General features: G+C 39.2%; 1 protein-coding gene across 1 annotated transcript in view; it reads right to left on the bottom strand.

Moving 5' to 3' along the window:
• Positions 1 to 4672: 4672 nt before the first annotated feature.
• Ubr3 (ubiquitin protein ligase E3 component n-recognin 3) overlaps positions 4673 to 18460 on the bottom strand; it is a 135167-nt gene continuing 121379 nt past the window's right edge. The window contains exons 33-39 of the mRNA XM_029535740.1: positions 15790 to 15914; positions 12386 to 12493; positions 12160 to 12285; positions 10045 to 10224; positions 7981 to 8190; positions 7413 to 7552; positions 4673 to 7126 (exon numbers count right to left, since the gene is read on the bottom strand). Coding sequence (XP_029391600.1) covers positions 7009 to 7126; positions 7413 to 7552; positions 7981 to 8190; positions 10045 to 10224; positions 12160 to 12285; positions 12386 to 12493; positions 15790 to 15914 — 1007 coding nt within the window. The 3' untranslated portion in view covers positions 4673 to 7008. The remainder of the gene's footprint in view (positions 7127 to 7412; positions 7553 to 7980; positions 8191 to 10044; positions 10225 to 12159; positions 12286 to 12385; positions 12494 to 15789; positions 15915 to 18460) is intronic.

Below are 18460 nucleotides of genomic sequence, written 5' to 3'. Positions count from 1 at the left end.
TACTGAAAATAGATCATTGTCTCATACAATATATCCTGGTTTTAGTTTTTCCCTCCCTCTCCTCCTCCCAGTTCCTCCCCACCTCTGCTCCCTCTCTGTCTCTCATTTGAAAAGTGTAGGCATGTAAGAGATAATTACTAAATAAAACAAAATAGATGAAGCAACAGAGCATTCTGACAGGAGGAAGAGAGTCCCAAGAGCAGGTACAGAAGTCAGAGACCCACTCACTTCGTCCTACTTTTAAAAGCCCCATTTTAAGTAGCTTTTAAATGTTGCAGAGGAGGTGCATGGATAAGATTTCTAGTATATCCTTCTCTCTCCTCCTCTTGTGCCCACAACTTACACATTTATAGCACAACTAATAAAAATCAGCTGGCATTAGCTTGCCACTAACTAAACAGTTCTTACTTGAATTTTGTCGGCTTCGCTTTCATCTATTTTTAGAATTTTACTTATGATTTCACATTGTATTCCTTAGTTCCTTCCAGTCTTGACACTCTAAGAACAGTAGTGCTGACAACTCGTGCTGCGGAACAAACTTCTGATAGAGACTGATGGGAACTGGAGAGTTGGCTCAGTGCGTAAGAGCACTAACTGCTCTTCCAGAGGTCCTAAGTTCAAATTCCAGCACCACACAGTGGCTCACAACCATCTTTAATGAGATTGGATGCCCTCTTCTGGTGTGTCTGAAAACAGCTAGAGTGAACTTACATATAATAAATAAATCTTAAAAAAAATAAGAGACTGATGGTTCTACAGGACTGGAATGAAGTCATGATATAAAAAAAATCTGCATTTTTTTTTTGTGTGTGTGTGTTGTTTTGTGCACATACAGGAGTGTGTGGAGGCCACAGGTTGATGTCGTGTCTTCACCTTTTTACATGTCTATTACTATTCTGTAGGTGGGGAGGCATACCACAGTGCTCATGTGGAAGTCAGGAGGGCAACCTTGTGGGATTAGTTCTCACCTTGTGTAGATTCTAGACACTGAACTCAGGTTGTCAGACTTACGCTGTAGGTGACAGTGCCTTTCTCCCCTGAGCACCGTCTCACTGGCTCCTTTCATTTTTTGAGACAGGATCTCTCTCTCTCTCTCTCTCTCTCTCTCTCTCTCTCTCTCTCTGAACCTAGAGCTCCCCATTTCAGCTAAATTGCCTGGCTAGCAGGACCTCAGTCTTTCCATTTCTGCCTCCCCAGGGCTGGGACTATGGGACTATTGTACTTAGTTTTGTACCTGCATGGTGGGGAGCTGAACTCAGGTCCTCCTGTTTGCATGGTAAGCTTCTGGCTTACTGAGCCCTGTGTGTTAATTAGTAAATCACATTAAGGTGATCAGAAAATCGAAATGCTTTATTTCTGGCTAAGGTACTGTCTGCTTTGTTTCTACTGCAGCTTCTGTCTTCTTTTCCTTGAACTTAGGGGAAGCAGCTTTTGAAACACAAATGTTCAAGTGCTAAGCAAACAGGTTAAGTCCTGGAATATGCTTGGAAGCATTGGAAAATTATTTTCTATTTCTCTGTGTTATTCTCAAACTTCATTGTTTTACTACAGAAGGTAAATTCTGGCTTCTACCTGTACAGCCCACCAAAGCTCCCATGACACCCTCTGGGCTCTTGTCTTAACCTCTTCTCAGGACTTGATGCTTGCAGATGACTTTCTTTCCTTATCCTTCCAGGATTTCATATACCAGTTTTCTTTATTTCCTCTCCTCTTCAGCCCAATTCTTTAAACAGACATTATTTAGGGTATTTCTTCTCTCTAGACAAGGTCCAACAGCAGCTTCAGATACAAGCCATAGCTGGCTTGCCCTTCTAGCTCTGCATCTTAAATGCTAACAGAGCATCTTGCTTCAAAGACACCTTTTACCAACAGCCAGATGTGACCATGAGTCTTATCTTCAGTGTTCAAATCTTTGAACATCATCCAAATGTGACGCCTACCCCCGATTGCTTTCTAATTCTTAAAAAGCTGCCAACACTGACTGTAACACAAATGGTTTCTGTTATTTTCCCAGGACAAACCATCTTCATCTGTCTGTCTTCTGAACCATGCTCCTACCCTTTCCAGATTCCTCTGGATCTTTCTTACACCAGGAACTAGCAGGTACAGCCCACAGCCCTCTTTTGTGTTTTTATTGGAACACAGTCATAGCCACTCACTTAAATATGCCTATAAATGCTTTTGCCCTTCAAGAGAGTTGAGCAGTATGACAGACACCCTCTGGTCCTTTATAGAAAAGGTTTGCTGACCTCTACTATGATTTGAGGCTAGAGCCAAAATAAAGGCCATAAAGAGCGTAAGATGGTTTAAGAGACCACACCCCACTTCTGGTTTTTCTGCACCATCTCTTTAGACTTCATTCTGCTTCCTGTGCTTTGTCTCTACCACATGCTGTTACTTTAGGACCTACATACTGAACATGTACAACACACCTTGACTTTCCACTCTCTGTCAGTGGCTCATCTCTTCTCTTTTCTCCGCCCTCAGCTTAATTTTCCCATGTGACTACTCGTGAAGTCTCCATGCTAAGGGCCCACTGTCCCCAGTCCTGTCTGATAATTTCCTGTTGCCCTGCAGTACTCTGTGATACCTTCTACTGGAGCAGGAACAGGCATTTTCAAGTCTTGGTCAGCATGGAACCCCCAGCGTTTACCCGAGTTCCTGACACATGAAGTATTGTCTGCCCACTCTGGGTCCTGTTAAAACTCTTGTGATTCAGCCCACACCCTTATGTCTCCATCACAAGTTTCCTTGCTGAGTGCTGTAATCAGACTGTAAAGGCACCAGTCTCCCATTCTAGATTTTTCGACAGTTCAGCTAACTCTCATAAAATTAAGATCTGACCATGCTATTCAATCGTCTAAAGCCCTAAGAACAACTTGCTATCACTCTGGTAAAAGTATTAAACTATCAGAATGGCTTATATAACACTTCTACAGTCTACAATCTAGGTAAACCACCTATGCTTAGGGTCAGGAGGATTTCTTCTCAAGACCATCACTACAGGTATTCTTGCAACTCTGGATTTCTGAAGTAGGTCTGACAACTGTCTGAAATTATTCCTCATATCCCCATAATGTCTATTTAGTATTTAGGGATCATTTAACACATCCCTATTGCTCAGAAGTCTGATCCATATGCCCCTAGTCTGATTTAGAGTGGTACTTTCTTCTCCCCCTACTCCCAAACACACACACACACACACACACACACACACACACACACACACCCCACATACATACAACCCCCCACTCTTGAGCTTTTATCACACCCACAACCACATACACACCACACACACTTTAGCCTTTATCCCCCCCCACAAAATCTTATCACATACACCACATACACACTGCACACTCTCACAAACACTCTTTAGTCTTTTATCACACACAGAACTGTAAGAAGTGACATCTGACTTCTTTCCCATTGTATTTCCAATATTTAACACCCTGCAAAGTGAGTCCAATAAGTATGTTCTAAATAAATGAGCTCTAAACACTCCAACACTAAAGCTATTTTTACACTTTCAAAAGACACTGAAATTTTTTGTTCAATCTAATCTTCAGGAAAGATGAAGTGGCCCAGTAGGGGAATTTGTCTAGAAACCTGATTTTGATCCTTGGAACCCACACAAGGTAGAAGGAGAACCAGGCTTACAAAGTTGTCCTATTACCTCTATATGTATGCTGTTACACTCCCCCGACACACATCTATACACAATACGTATCTATACACAATACACCACACACACACACACACACACACACAAACACACACACACACACTAATATATTTTTAAAAATCTGCTCTTTAAATCATATCACTTAATTACCTCCTTCAATTCATTCTTGATTGGGAGTTTTCTAAAGTGTGACAGATACTGTCCATTCAGGATTTAGGGGTCATCTCAGAGATCGAGTTGCTTGAATTCTGCCCATTTGCTCATCACTGCTGAATGAAAGAGTGATTGCTAGGCAGTTATGAGGCCTGAGGAAAGGACTGGTGTGAACAGGAGGGGTGGAGCCAATCTTCATTTATCACCTCTCCACAGCTGGCAACTATCAGGTATATCACAGAAGATATATCTTGATGATTTGATTCTCGTGGACAAAACCATGGGTTTTGTTTTTGCTGATGCTTTATTTTGTTGTTTTCCAACATAAACTCAAAAAAAAAAAATTAAATAATAATAAAAAAAAAAACCAACAAAAGGAATCTGAGAATGAGCAGTTACAATCCCAAAGGTTTGGATTACATCCTCTTCAGTGCTTATGGTCAGCAGCATCTTTTATAGATCATAAAAAACAATAACTACCAGAATGTATAAACGGAATTACTACCTGGTGAACTACAGGACAGGGGTGCACTGATGAGAATGGCCAGTTCATAGCAGACCACAGACCCCTCAAGACAAATGCCCTTAGGAAGCAGTTCCCAGGCCTTGGTAGGAGCTCTCAGCAGACAACAGGCCAGACTCATGCTTCTGTCTGCTCTTAGCACTGACACTTAACACTTAGCAAAAGTGTGGTCATAAGACTGCACAAAACAAACAGGACCTGGTCCTTCAGGAGGAGGCAAGAGAACACAGTGAACGGCAGTTCCTAATTACACCATCACTCTCCTGTGTCACTCTCAATATCATTGGAAAAGAAAACATAAACATCCAACATTATAAGGATCTTGCACAAAGCAAATGACAGTAGGTTTTATTAACATATCTTACAACGTCAATTATTCCTAGTTTTATAATTTCTGCTTAATTATAAAGGTTGATTTCGCTTCTACAGTAATGTACTGTATTTAAATGATCATTCATACAAGATCACACCAGTACATGTTTTTGAATAATATACACACATCACTCTAACTTGGACCTGTTATTTTAAAAGTAGGTTTATAAATGGGACTTATAAAAGTTAGGGGAATGGAGGTTCTAATTTAGCAGCATGCATGTATTTATTCAAGTACAATTTCAACCAAGTGCTTTTTTTAAAATTTACTGGTGACTAATTCACCAATATCAAAATAAACACTATCAAATATCCAAATTTTAAAGTTAAGGCTAATATTTTCACTTCACATCCATATGCACAACCATAAACATTCCATTTAAATATGTAGTGATCAAAGTCTGAATACATTATACCATGTATATATAGCATCAGAGTTCCAAACTGTAAAATTACTCAAGTTCATGAATCCTGTAACAGTATTTACTAGAGATGTAATTAGCATTTTGCTCTTCAACCACACTTACAAATGGTCTGCTATTTATAATGACCGAAGCAAAAAAGGTAGCAGGCTGAGCTTGTAGCACAGCATTTAGAGAGCAGGTGTAGGAAGGGCAGGGATTTACCTGAACAAGTCATTCTACTCTTAACAAAGTTATCTCACCGTTTTGGAAATGTATATAAAAATAGCAAGCTATTCCCGAATATTTTCTTAAAATGCTCCAGGCAATCTTCTGGCGTTCTGAACGCATCTGTGTATATACTACTCTGTTTCCCATATTTTAATGCAAAGCCACGGTTTTATGTTAATTTCATAGTCTGTAATGCCGTCGTCAAACAATTTTAGAACATGGGTTCAATGTTACTTTGATATTTTCTCATTCAATGTTTTGTTGTTTACTTTTACAAGTAAAAAAAAATGTAATTTTATATAACAAGCCGTGGAAATCCAAAGTACCAGGAATTGCTTGATAGTACTATATGTGAAATAATCATCAAATTATTCAATCACCTGGAAAAAAATCTTGGTATCAATAAAATATGTTTTTCTGTCATCTTCTTTCCCTCTTACTAAGTGGATTTAGCTCACTCATTCCCATTCTGAATGACCCCCTCCCCCAATCAGCTGATCTTCACAGCAATGTCTAAAGCAGAAGCCCGGCTCACTCCCAGGGTCAGTGCCTCTGAGCCTTTTCTGCTGTGGGAAAGCGCACAGAAACATCAGTGATGCTGCAGGAACCCAGCACAGGGAAGCTTCTTCAGTCAGTGAGGAGAGTCCCAGAACTTAGCGTTCATGTACTGGACAGATGAGCATTTCAATCTGATCATATAAATAAAGGCTTGGTCGGTAAGGAAAGGTGGGCATGCACAGAATCAAAACTCTGCCATGTATATGTTCTTAACCCTTTTGATTTTATTGTAACATATACTCGTCACTAACAACTCTTAGTTTCATTTAGTTGAAATGGCAAATTGATTTTGTGTGTGTGGTGCTTAAGATGGAACTCGGGTTCTGCAAATGTTAACTAAGTAAGCATTCTACCACTGAGCTACACCCTCGGCCCACAAATATTTATTTTTAAGGACCTCCCCACCACACATATGCTTTGCCCCTCCCCCTGTGCACTGCACTATAATGCACTATATTTTACAGCTAGTTCAATTATTTACCTGGGGAAAGCATTTATGAAATTCCTGAGAATGAATTAAGTTTTCAGCAAAGCCTTAAGCTTTAACAGATTCCTCACGATAAGAAAAAAATTTAAAGTTCTACTATTAGACCAATTTTTTACTATACAATATTTCACATAAATCATGTTTTACATTTGTTTCTAATTACATACAGCGAAAATCTCAAATCAACACAAGGATGACAAAGGAAAAGATGCATTATGTTTAGCAGATGCAAATTAAAACACAAAAGGAGCAGTAAAACTTGAAATAAATCACATCCTCTCTGTCAGGGAACAACCAATAAAGGCATTATAGGGAAAATCATTTCTCAATGATTTTTGTGGACAGTTGTGCTTTTTATTATTGTGCACTTAAAAAATGACCACTAAAGAATGATTTAAATTATTTGTTGTCCAGATACTTGAGAAAAAATATTTACCATTACTGTGGTTACCAAGCACCTAATTTTGGGAAGGCTGCATAATGTATGTTCTCTTTTTATCCCTCAGCAAAGACATCAATCCCCCCAAATTAAATTAAAGCTTATTGTTGATGAAAATCAATCTCAGTGAAAATGATAATATATGCAATGCTGAGGTGTGTGTCACAGCCCATTGTAGTGCGGACCCCATCTTTTATTGATGTGGTCAAAAGTGTGGGAAACCCACTGCTGCTCGAGCACTCGGTACCGCTCTTCGCAGATGTAGAGAGGTTTGCCTCGCCTGCAACACAAGGAAAGCACAAAGCATTAGTCATGAGAGCCAAACAGGCTTACCTATGCATTCCTTCTTCAACACACTATGGCAAAGATAAGAGTATAATTTCATTTTATGTGTCCTGTATTTTGGATAGGAAAACTATCTCAAAGCTAGAAATAACTATTTAAACTAATGATTGTCATACTTGGTAACATTTTAAGTTATAATTGCAAAACCAGGTGTGGCACACTGGTTCCTCCTGCTGGAGTGTCAGGAAAACACTTGACCCGTGTTTTAAGCAAGGGCTGACCTGAGGTCCCGGTCCTCTTCTCCATGAGCATCCAAATAGACTGAACCCCAGAGGCAAAAGCGGTGGCCTCGGATGATGATAATCACTGACGCGTTGATTAAGAGGAAAATTCCTGTTCCTGCACCACAATTCTGAGAATGCTTAAAAAAAAAAAAATGCACTTTAAATCAAATGGCCATTGTAGAAATCATTACTAATCTAGAACTGTTAATTTTAAAATACTATTTTCTCTCTTTAAGCCTGTACCCCCAGCTCTACCAGCTCATGACTACATGAGGAAGCGTTGAGGTGAGCATCATGTGGAAGCATTATCAGCTCATCTAGCTCTAAGGCTGGCTGGTCCCCAGTGCATCAGCGAAGGCTGCTGCCCAGCATGGTAAAGGTAGGCAAAAGAGAGAAGAACTGCGGTTGTCCTTAAGAAAGGCTTTATTCTTAAACACAATCTGGGTTTTACCAAGATCTGAGTGCACTGAGGGCACTGTCTAACTCACAGACTGTGAAGAGCTCAGAGTCTCACTGTGCCACACTCCCCGGAGCCAGGCTGGACGGCTCTGGTCCACCTGCTTACCAGCACACATTCACAGTAACTTTGCTGCTTGCAGCACAGGCCTTTCAGGCATACGAAAGTGCCACAGACGAGGCAAACAGCTGGGTCTTTAGGAACCTTGGTGCAGACACTGCAGGTTTTTCTATGGTAGTACTGAAAAATAGTGTTGTAATTCTCAGGCAACTGTAACAGGTGTGGTAACTTCCATCTTGATTCTTGGATAAGCAAGGCCTAAAACATCCAAAATAGTCATCAGCCCTATGTACACAGGATACTAAAGTTATATGTTCAAATTTTAAAATAATTTTATTTTAAGATGAAAAATCTACTTTCAAGAATGTGACTTATTTATTAAAAATATTTTTTTCATTTTACAAAAAAAGTCCTTTACCAATTATTATTCTTTATTTCCATACAGATTTCAATTATAGCAGTTTAAAACTTTAGAGTAAGCATCCTAAAATAGGTTTATTATTTTAAGAGAGTACCTCTGAACATGCATGAAAATATATCTCTAAACATGCAAAAATATTAAATAGTTAATTAAACATTTACTGACACCTGGTCTTGACCTGTCATATATAAGTGATTCTTCAGCTTTTCTTTAGCACAAGTCAGAGCTATAGTATCATTCCGATTTTAATGCTTTATATGAATTCTCCCTCCTAGAATATGTTATGTTCATATACTTTAGGCTGTCAAGATTATTTGTATCTGTGAGTGCTAAGGGCCTAAAACTATTTGGATAAATTTCCTGTTTCATGTGGAAAACTCAAAGCTGGCTAATACTGCCTGCAGGGCAACCTTTATTTACTACTTGCAGGAGTAAAAAGGTACTGGTGATTTTTTTTTCTAGATATTATCCCATTCACACTATAGTTCCATATATTCATTAGCCAATGAATTTCTGTAAAACACTTTCTAGGAATTGGGAAATTCAAAGAAAAATAAGAATTTTTGTTCTGTGAAGGCTTCATTAAAGCAACAGGTGATAAACAGATGCTAAGCTCAGTGGCACTCGGGGATTCAAAGCTTACCACACGAGAGGCCCTGAGTTGACTCTTGTCCATATAAACACAGCAATGCTTAAAGAGAGTGACACAGCACCAGAGCTGGAAGAGGCCAGGCTATAAGACAGATACTTTTGCTGGAAGAGGCAAAGCCTCAAAAAGCATGGATTCAACAGAAGACAGTACTGCTGCTAGGGACAGAAGCAGCAGCAATAGGCATGCTTACAGGTGCTTCAAAGTCTCCAGTACACTTAAACATATTTGTGTCAAATGAAGCAAGGTAGCAGATCCATGATATAACAAGAATGGAAACACAAGCAAGACGGTGACGTGTCTCGACTGCCAGGACAGAACCTCGATGAGACACAGCAGGAACATGTTCCACGAGAACTAGAACATGCAATGATAGTATCCAAGATCAGAAGCCACCTGCATCTGGTCACCAAGGCTATGGATTCCTCTCAAACGACTCCTGCAGTAGCTACTTTCTGACTTCTACAATCAGAAAAGTAGTCTAGAGTCTCTGCGCCTCTGAGCAACCTGGTGGTTTATCGTCTTACTTTACTAAAGGGTCAACAGAATGACCCTGTGAAATAACGATCCCATCAGCTCACTTTGGTTCTCAGGAACAGACACCATGGCAATGCAGTGGCCTGCTGCCTACCTCCACTCTCAGTCACTGGTCACTATAAACCCTTTACCAACCAAACTGGCTATACAAACCCACATTTAAATGTTACAGACATAATCCTTTAGTGTTCATTATCAAATACTTTTAAACATGAGACAATTCTACAACTAAGAATATTATTTATTAACTTTAATTTTTTTTTTATTTTCCAACACTACTATGATGGTTGCTTAAATGATTTAATTAAAATCTACAGACTTAAGCCAAAAGTAACAGCTAGTACACTTTTTTAAGTGACATATTTCTGCTTTTTTATTACTTATGACTTGACTCAACTATTATTTCAACTTTATCAGTTTAAAACCTGCTGCCACCATGACCTAGATTTAACTTCTTCCATTAGTCCCCTACCTAGAAGCACATTGCCCCCACTTTTCTCCGTACCTTTCCTTGCTCTGCGTGTCTCTCCGTAAATGATATTATCTCAAAACACCACTGAGTTATAATGTCAAACGCTGCAACTGGCCAGTCCAGACATGAGGCACTGATGAATGGGTGATCTGTTTGGTAAAAAGTTGGCAGAAGTCCCAGGCAGCTGGCAAGGACTGAAAATTCTTCTTCTTCCTTTTAGATGTGAAACAGAAATTTTCAAGATATTTTAGCTGTCACACTCGCCAATGACTTCGGGCCAGTGGGAAACCAAGATGGCGGAGAACAAGTTCATGAAGGGAGCACGGGTCACAGAAGGAGAGGCTCCTTCTTTACTTTATCCAAGCGTCCTCCAGACACTTATCTCTAAAACGCAACTCCTAAACGGCCCACAGCTGCTTCTTTTAGGCAGATGCCACAAATCTGATGAATAGTTGACAGGCATTAGCAACTCTATAAACGCTCGTTAGACAACAAAAGAGCTATTTTGGGTTTAGGAAGCATACATACTGACCTGGGTGTGGTGGGCAGCCCTGTAATCTAGGAATATGAAAGTTCAAGTTTGAAGAAAGACTTTGGAGAATCAACCATCAGACTATGTCTCAATAACCAAACACTGGGTTGAGTGATAGGGTGCTTGAAGGCTCTGCATCTGGTCACCAGCCCCCAAAATAGGGCTGTGGTGGACTGCTTGCCAGTGTACACAGAGAACAAGAAAAATCATAGAATTCACAGAAAGAAAAGCTAAATAATTTTCTTGGGCTCTCAATACACATGAAACAAAAGAAGATTTTAAAGTGAGGTGGTGGTGGTGTGTCGTGTGCCTTTTTAAAATCCATAGAATGATCTGTCTGATCTGAAGCTCTGTTCACTAATTAAAGAACTAGAGAAATTGGAATGAATAATTCATATTTATTTGTTTTTCTCCCCTTTTGAAACAGGCTCACATTATGTTGCCCTGGCTGGCCTGGACTCTCTATACCAGACTGACTTCAAAAATTTTATTTTCTTTCTGAGACAATACCTCAGATACCCAGGCTCATCTCACATCCCCTAAATAGATATGACCTTAAACTTTTGGTCTTCTTGCCTCTACCTCCTAAGAACTGGGACTGAACACAAGGCTCTGTGTATGCTAGGCAAGAATTCTCCAACTGAGCCATACCACCAATCCCCTTAAGCTTTCTTTTAAAGATGTTAGTCTTGTAAACACATATATAGACTATATTGGAGGTAAGTGGATCTCTTTTCCTTATTTGCTGGATCAATTTTCTTCTCTACTCAAAAAGATAAACCATCCCTTCCATACTTTGAAAATGTTTCAACTCCTGCATATGCATATATATGTATATATACACATATATATTATGCTTAAAGTTTGAAAACATCTTATAGACGGTAATGGTTAACAAATACATAGTAACCTAGGGCACTTGATAAAAACCAAAGCTATCTAATTGCTTAAACATCACATTCAATAACTAAAGACAGAAGGAACTGAAAAGCTATTTTAATCTGATATAATTCAGGCTTCAAAGGCCATAAATACGGTGAGTTGTATTTCTACATCAAATTCCTTGGGTTGGGCGTTCAAGTCAGGACCAGGTCAACACGTACACATACCTCAGTCTCCCGCCCTGTTTCTCTCTTCCCTGGTTTTTTGATTCACAGTTCTATGAACTAAATTAAACCTGCAGTAATTCAGACACCCAACTTTTAACACAATTATCTAAAAAGCAAACATTTATTTCCATAAAAACCTAAATTCCACCACATGGTCTAACAGCCACCCTTCTGAGCAATGCACCTTTTAAACGAGTATTAAAAGCATGTGACGCCAGTGATAAAAGTACCCAAAAGAATGAACACCATTCTTACTCAAGCATTTGGCCTGAATTTACACTAACCTGATCTAAAACTGCTCAACCATCCCAAACTAGCAATGTTATCAGAAAAAAAAAGGGGGGGGGGCTGCTAGTAACATAAAATAGGTAATTCGGGACATCTAGTCTTCTGAGGAAAACTAGCAAATCCTCATAGCATAGTCTGCATATTAAGAGACAGAAGGAGCTCCTATGCGTCAGTATGATTTGGAAATGAGCCTACTATAACACCAAGGCCAAATTATACCTGGCAACTGGGTAAATCTTCCCCAAAGAGGTGGTGCTGAAGAAGGCTGCTGACCCTGAGGAAAGGTAAGCAGAAATCCTGTATGTATCTTTCCATGGACTCAGGAGACCAAGCAATAGGACTGACCTAAAGTTAAAACAGAGAGGTGAAGAGTTCAAGCTACAACAGATGCAGCTTTTCAAACGTTCACACTTAGTGGCAATAAGATATGAGTTAACAGACATACCATCGCACACTCCTGAGCGCCTTCTTCATAATATAACTTCCCTTTAGATAGCTCACTTATAACACAGCTCAGCAGCACTTCATAACACTTTTCTGCATCACATGTATTCTGGGAAAAATTAAAATATTAATTTTACATGGGGTACTGAGAAATTACAAAGGAAACCACTGGAAATAATATTTTAAGTAGTAAAATTGTAATTGAATTATATCTCAAACACACAAATTTCATTTCTTCTAAATTCAGATTAACTCTGAAATCACAATTGAATAAAATTTATTCAAACTTTATTAACACAATTATTCTAGTTATGCCTTTAAAAGACATAATGTAGTGTATATATATTTATTTGTAGAATAATATATTATGTAATTTTTATGTAAATTGCACACACACACACACACACACACACACACACACACACACCTTCCACTGCTGAGAACTCACCCTAAGCAGTCACCTGACCTAGGGAACACTGACTCAGAAATACTTTACAGGCAACAAATAACAACAAATTTGAACCATATGAAAAATGTTTGCAAAGAGTCAAGTAAAAGTATATATAAACAGCCTCCTGACAGCAGTATAAATCATTTCATAGGAAGTTTAAAAAAAAGGGGGGAGGGGGGGGATAATGTTCACAGATTCCCTAAAGTTTTTTTTTAAGTTTACTGTAAAAATGTAATTGTGATAAAATGTGTGATAAAATATTTATCACACAATATATAAACAATCACATTAAATAATGTCCTATAAATAAAGCTTAATAATAACTTCTATTTTTATAAGAAAAAGTTATAAATAAAAATTTTCAATAAGATCTTTATATACTGATATATTAAAAATAGTACAAATACATAAATTATAATAATGAATATAAATCTGAAGAAATATTTTTCTATGTCATTCTACTCATTAACTACACTTTTAAATATAAAGAATAACTGAATAAATACCAGGAAATGTAGATTTGTCCTGAACTCTTATTGTCCCCTCTCATCTCCCACCTCCCTACCATCTATGTCAAGGGATCAAACCCAGAGCTTAGGCCTGCTAGACAAGCATTCTCGCAGAGCCACACCTCTGGCGCCATCCTAAACAGTGGCAGCATCCCTACCTGGCCCACAGATCTGTTACTTGATGATGCTTGCTCGTTGATGCTCAGTGTGTCATCCATGTTGCTGTATCCATTTCCCTAGACTATGAACCCCTTTTCCCTAGACTATGCTGTCTCGTTTCCACAGATTCTTCTTCAAAACGAAACTCTAGCAACAATTATCTTCTAGCTAATGGATGGAATTTATCTGGATAATTTTGGAGCTTCTGGCTTTTGGACCTTGATTGAACATGCTTTTTTTAATAATCAAATTATTATTTAAAATTTTTCTTCTGCTTTCTACTTACCCATTCATGTATATTGTGTTCTAATTCTAAACTAATGAGAACATGGACTCTAAAATCAAGAACTGACAAACTAGGGAAGAGGTAGCAAAAGCCAATGGATTAAACAAAGAATGAAGTCAGAATCCACAGGCATAGGACAGAAGGGACAGCTCAGTGATGATGAACTGTTGCTGCTCTTACAGAGGATTGAATTCAGTTCCCAGCATACACAGAGGGCATCTCACAACCACCAGTATCTCTAGCTCTAGGGAATCTGGCACCTTCTTCTGCCCTCTCTAGCTACCAATACAGACAAGCGCGTGCACACACACACACACACACACACACACACACACACACACACACACACCTTTTCTGAAAACAATTCAGTGATGCACAAGGTCTATCAGTGTAGGTTCAAAGTTTTTGTCTAAGCATTGCTTTGTGAACTTTAGGATAGGGGTCATGTCCTTAAAGCATATTTCAGATTCTATGGTCCTACTTTCAACAAGCAACAAAAAGTATCAAAGTGTTGTTTTGAGACCATCTCATGTACTCGAGGGGGCCCAGGCCCCAGGCCAGTTTGAGCCTACAATGCTTCTGTTTCCACCTTCCTTAGGAATGCTGGCAAGTCCCTCACAAGCCATACAGTCTGAACTTGCAGTTTACCTTTAAGAAGGCTGAGGCTCAGACAGTCTTCCATTCTTTGTCTAAAGATGTAACATCTGTCTTCAAAAGCATACTAGCATACTAAGTTCAGTTTGATGGGCAACTGGCCAATCTGCTATTTTAAGACTATTTTAAGACACAATGCACTTTGATATACTATGTTGAACTTCAGTGCACACACTTGTAATCTGGGAGTGAGCTGTCAGAACAGTGAAGATCAGGGTCAACACATTTCATGCACTTATAGGTGGAGTTAGTTCTTTTGAACCAAGAGAACAATTTGAACTGGAACATTTTAAAAATAACTTAAGTTTAAAAGTTACTACAAAATCAGGACAAAAGTATTAAATTATATGGAGGTCAAATTTAGAGATACGTTCTGTATCTAACAATGTATAATAACAGTGCAGTATCCTGGTTACGTTTATGTCAACTTAACAAAAGCTAAAGGCGGGCTGGTGAGATGGCTCAGTGGGTAAGAGCACCCGACTGCTCTTCCGAAGGTCCAGAGTTCAAATCCCAGCAACCACGTGGTGGCTCATAACCATCCGTAACAAGATCTGACTCCCTCTTCTGGAGTGTCTGAAGACAGCTACAGTGTACTTACATATAATAAATAAATAACTAAAAAGATTTAAAAAAAAAAAAAAAAAAAAAAATAAAAAAAAAAAAAAAAAAAAAAAGCTAAAGTCATTCAAGAGGAGGAAACCTCAATTGAGAAAATGCCTCCCTAAGATTGGGCTGTAGGCAAGCCTGTAGTACATTTTCTTGATTAGTGATTAATGGGGGAGGGTCCAGTCCATTGTAGGTGGAGCACCCTTGGTTGTTGGTCCTGGGTTCTATTAAAAAAAAAACAAAAAACAAAACAAAAACCACAACTGAGTAAAGCCATGAGGACAAGGCAGTAAGCAGCACCCCTCCAAGGCCTCTGCCTCCAGGACCCTTCTGGGTTCAAGTGCCAACCTTGGCTGCCTTCAGTTTACTGTGACTAAGGATACGCAAACCAAATAAAATGAACCCTTCTTTTCTAAGTTGATCATTTCATTTTATCAAAGTAACAGTAGCCACAACTAAGACGTGTAACAAAACATTTTTAATTTATTTTCTTTTTTCCCCCCATTTCCATTTAAAAACATTTTTAATTCATTTTGTCTCTCTACCAACTACTCTTGGGCTAGGCTGTGGCTCACAGGTAGAGCACCTGTCTAGCATTCGGGAGGCTTGTACTCAAATTCCAGCACCACAAAAACAAAACAAGAAACCCATGACAAATACATACTCTCATTTGCTTCCATTCCACCTTAAATGGCCTTCCCTGCCTATGAAGTGAGAGAATATAGGGAAGAGATTACCTTTTTAAGAGCTCCAGCGTGTTTCCAGGCTGACCGGTCCTCTTCAGTGCCCTTAACTGAGAGTGCTGCCAGGGCCTGTGTGTACAGCAGCGTGAAGAGTACTTTCACAATGCAGGTGAAGTGCTCTGCAACGGCAAAGACGGCACCAGCTGTTTGCAATGCACATATTTTGAACCAAAAACTATTCCACATGCCTATACCTTTCCCTGCACGTGTAATTTTTTCAGCATTTGTGTGGTTAATAAAATGAAACTGTATGTTCTATTGTCCTTACTGCTGCTATGACCAAATATGTGACATAAACAACTTAAGGAAGCGAAGAGCTGCTTTTGCTCATTGCTTCCGTTGTAGCATTGTGACAAGAGGGCAGATGCTGGGACTGGTTCTCAGCTGCTGCCCGCTTCTCCCCTTTTCCCATTGGCACACCCTATGAGATGTGTCAGTGACAGACAGTGTCTTCTACAAGGGTGCTCTCTTGTGACCTGGTAGAGCAGGACTGTGACCCCAGCTACTTAGGAGCTTTGAGGCAAAGGATTGCAAGTTCAAAGCCTGCTCTGCCTGTAGACTGAGCCCAAGGCCAGTCTGAAAAATCAAAAATATTCCTAGTTCTACAACTGCTCTTCATAGTGTGACTTGACTCATTCTTGCCCACTTAACAGACTATTTCCTAAATATGACCACTATATATTTCACATAATTTGCACAAATCAATACTTTGATAAATATCAAAACAGTAAAATGTTATTACAATCTGTTTGAATCAAATTACCTCTTAAATATTTAGGCAGAGCTCACTTAACCCAAAAGGTTTAAATCTCATTCATTCTCTCTCTCTCTCTCTCTCTCTCTCTCTCTCTCTCTCTCTCTCACACACACACACACACACACACACACACACACGCAATCCATGGATTGGCTATATGACACAGAGAAACCCTGACTTCAAAAAAAAAAAAAAAAAGCCCCCCCCCCATTCACCAACCTGATTGTCACTACTAACTTATTTCAGTGATCTGAGCATAAAGTTATCTTTTAAACTTTCCTTTTGTAATATTCTAAAAATATTTAGTTCTTAAGAGTATATTAAACTTTGGATGCTGGATCATGTTCTAACCCCATTGACTAAAATATAGACAATCCATAGACTTAGGAAAAGAAACAGATGGGACCTGGGGAGGTGGCACAGGCAGCAAAGGCTTGGTTTACAAGCACAAGAACCTGGCTCTAGCCACTAACACATGAAAAGGCAGGCCTGGAGGCAGGCACACATCTCTAATGCTGTAACACTGGGGTGCAGAGGAGGGAGATGGGTTCACTGGCCAGACAATGTAACCAAAATGTCAAGCTCCAGGTTTTAGTGAGAGACCAGTAGAGTTTCTTTTCTTAAGCTTTTTTTTTTTTTTTAATTAAAAGGTAATCCAGCAAGAGAAGTAACAGCTACTATAAAAAGTGCTTTAGCTGTTTCTTGTAGAAAGTCTTAATTGAACCAGGCAGTAGTACCACAACCCTTTAATCCCAGCACTCAGGAGGCAGAGGAAGGTGAATCTCTGAGCTCTAGGCCAGCCTGGTCTACAGAGTGAGTTCTGGTTGCTTTTTGGTCATGATGTTTTGTGCAGGAATAGAAACCCTGACTAAGACACAGAGCTACACAGAGAAACCCTGTCTCAAAAACTAGATGGGGAGGGGAGTTTCATTTCCTATTTGTAGTCATTTTTTAAAATCCTTAAACTGACAGTTTTTAAAGCCACTGTAGTTCCAAGTTTTGGCATTCACTTATGTAATCATAATTATATATTGATGGAATATTGCTATATGTGACATCAACATATTTCACAGACTAAATAAGGAACCAATGTTCAGAAATGAATATAAGACAAGAAAAGCCATACAAGTGCAATTCTAAAAATATTTTAACAGAACAAGGGGCTGCCATGTCCTCTTAAGTAAATGTGCCTAAAACAGAGAAATCACCATGAAAACTGAAGTTGAACAGAAGATCAATACCTACTTAAAATGCTTTTGGTTTTGTTTTTTTTGTTTGTTTTTTTTATCTCCATTATTTTTTAACATTTTTTATTATTATTATTTTCTTTATTTACATTTCAAATGCTATCCTGAAAGTTCCCTATACCCCACCCCCGCCCCTGCTCCCCTACCCNCCCACTCCCACTACTTGGCCCTGGCATTCCCCTGTGCTGGGTCATATAAAGTTTACAAGACCGAGGGGCCTCTCTTTAAAATGCTTTTGAAGCAAGCAGACTCCAGCTACCAGGTAGCCTCCAGCTATCATAGCGGTAGCACGGTTTAGGAGCAGGGCCATGGCTTTGTGTCTGCTACCAGGCTGACAGTGGTACAGTGCTCACATGGCAGGCAGGCAGAGGCCTGGGGTTCAATACCAGCACAAGACACTATTAAGTAGAAACAGTCTGTTCCTACTGTTTACCTAGGATAGAGAAGGAGATGGGAAGGTAGAAATATTAACATGGGACTTAAAAGGTGAATTTTTCCTTAAAGTTACACATTGTTCACATTCCTAAATCCTTTTTTTTTTTTTTTTTTTTTTTTTTTGCTTTTTCAGACAGGGTATCTCTGTGTAGCCCTGGCTGACCTGGAACTCACTTTGTAGACCAGGCTGGCCTCGAACTCAGAAATCCACCTGCCTCTGCCTCCC

The sequence above is a fragment of the Mus pahari genome, chromosome 3 (assembly GCF_900095145.1).
Source record: "Mus pahari chromosome 3, PAHARI_EIJ_v1.1, whole genome shotgun sequence".
NCBI classification, from domain to species: Eukaryota; Metazoa; Chordata; class Mammalia; order Rodentia; family Muridae; genus Mus; species Mus pahari.
This window is presented reverse-complemented; position numbering and strand designations above follow the sequence as displayed.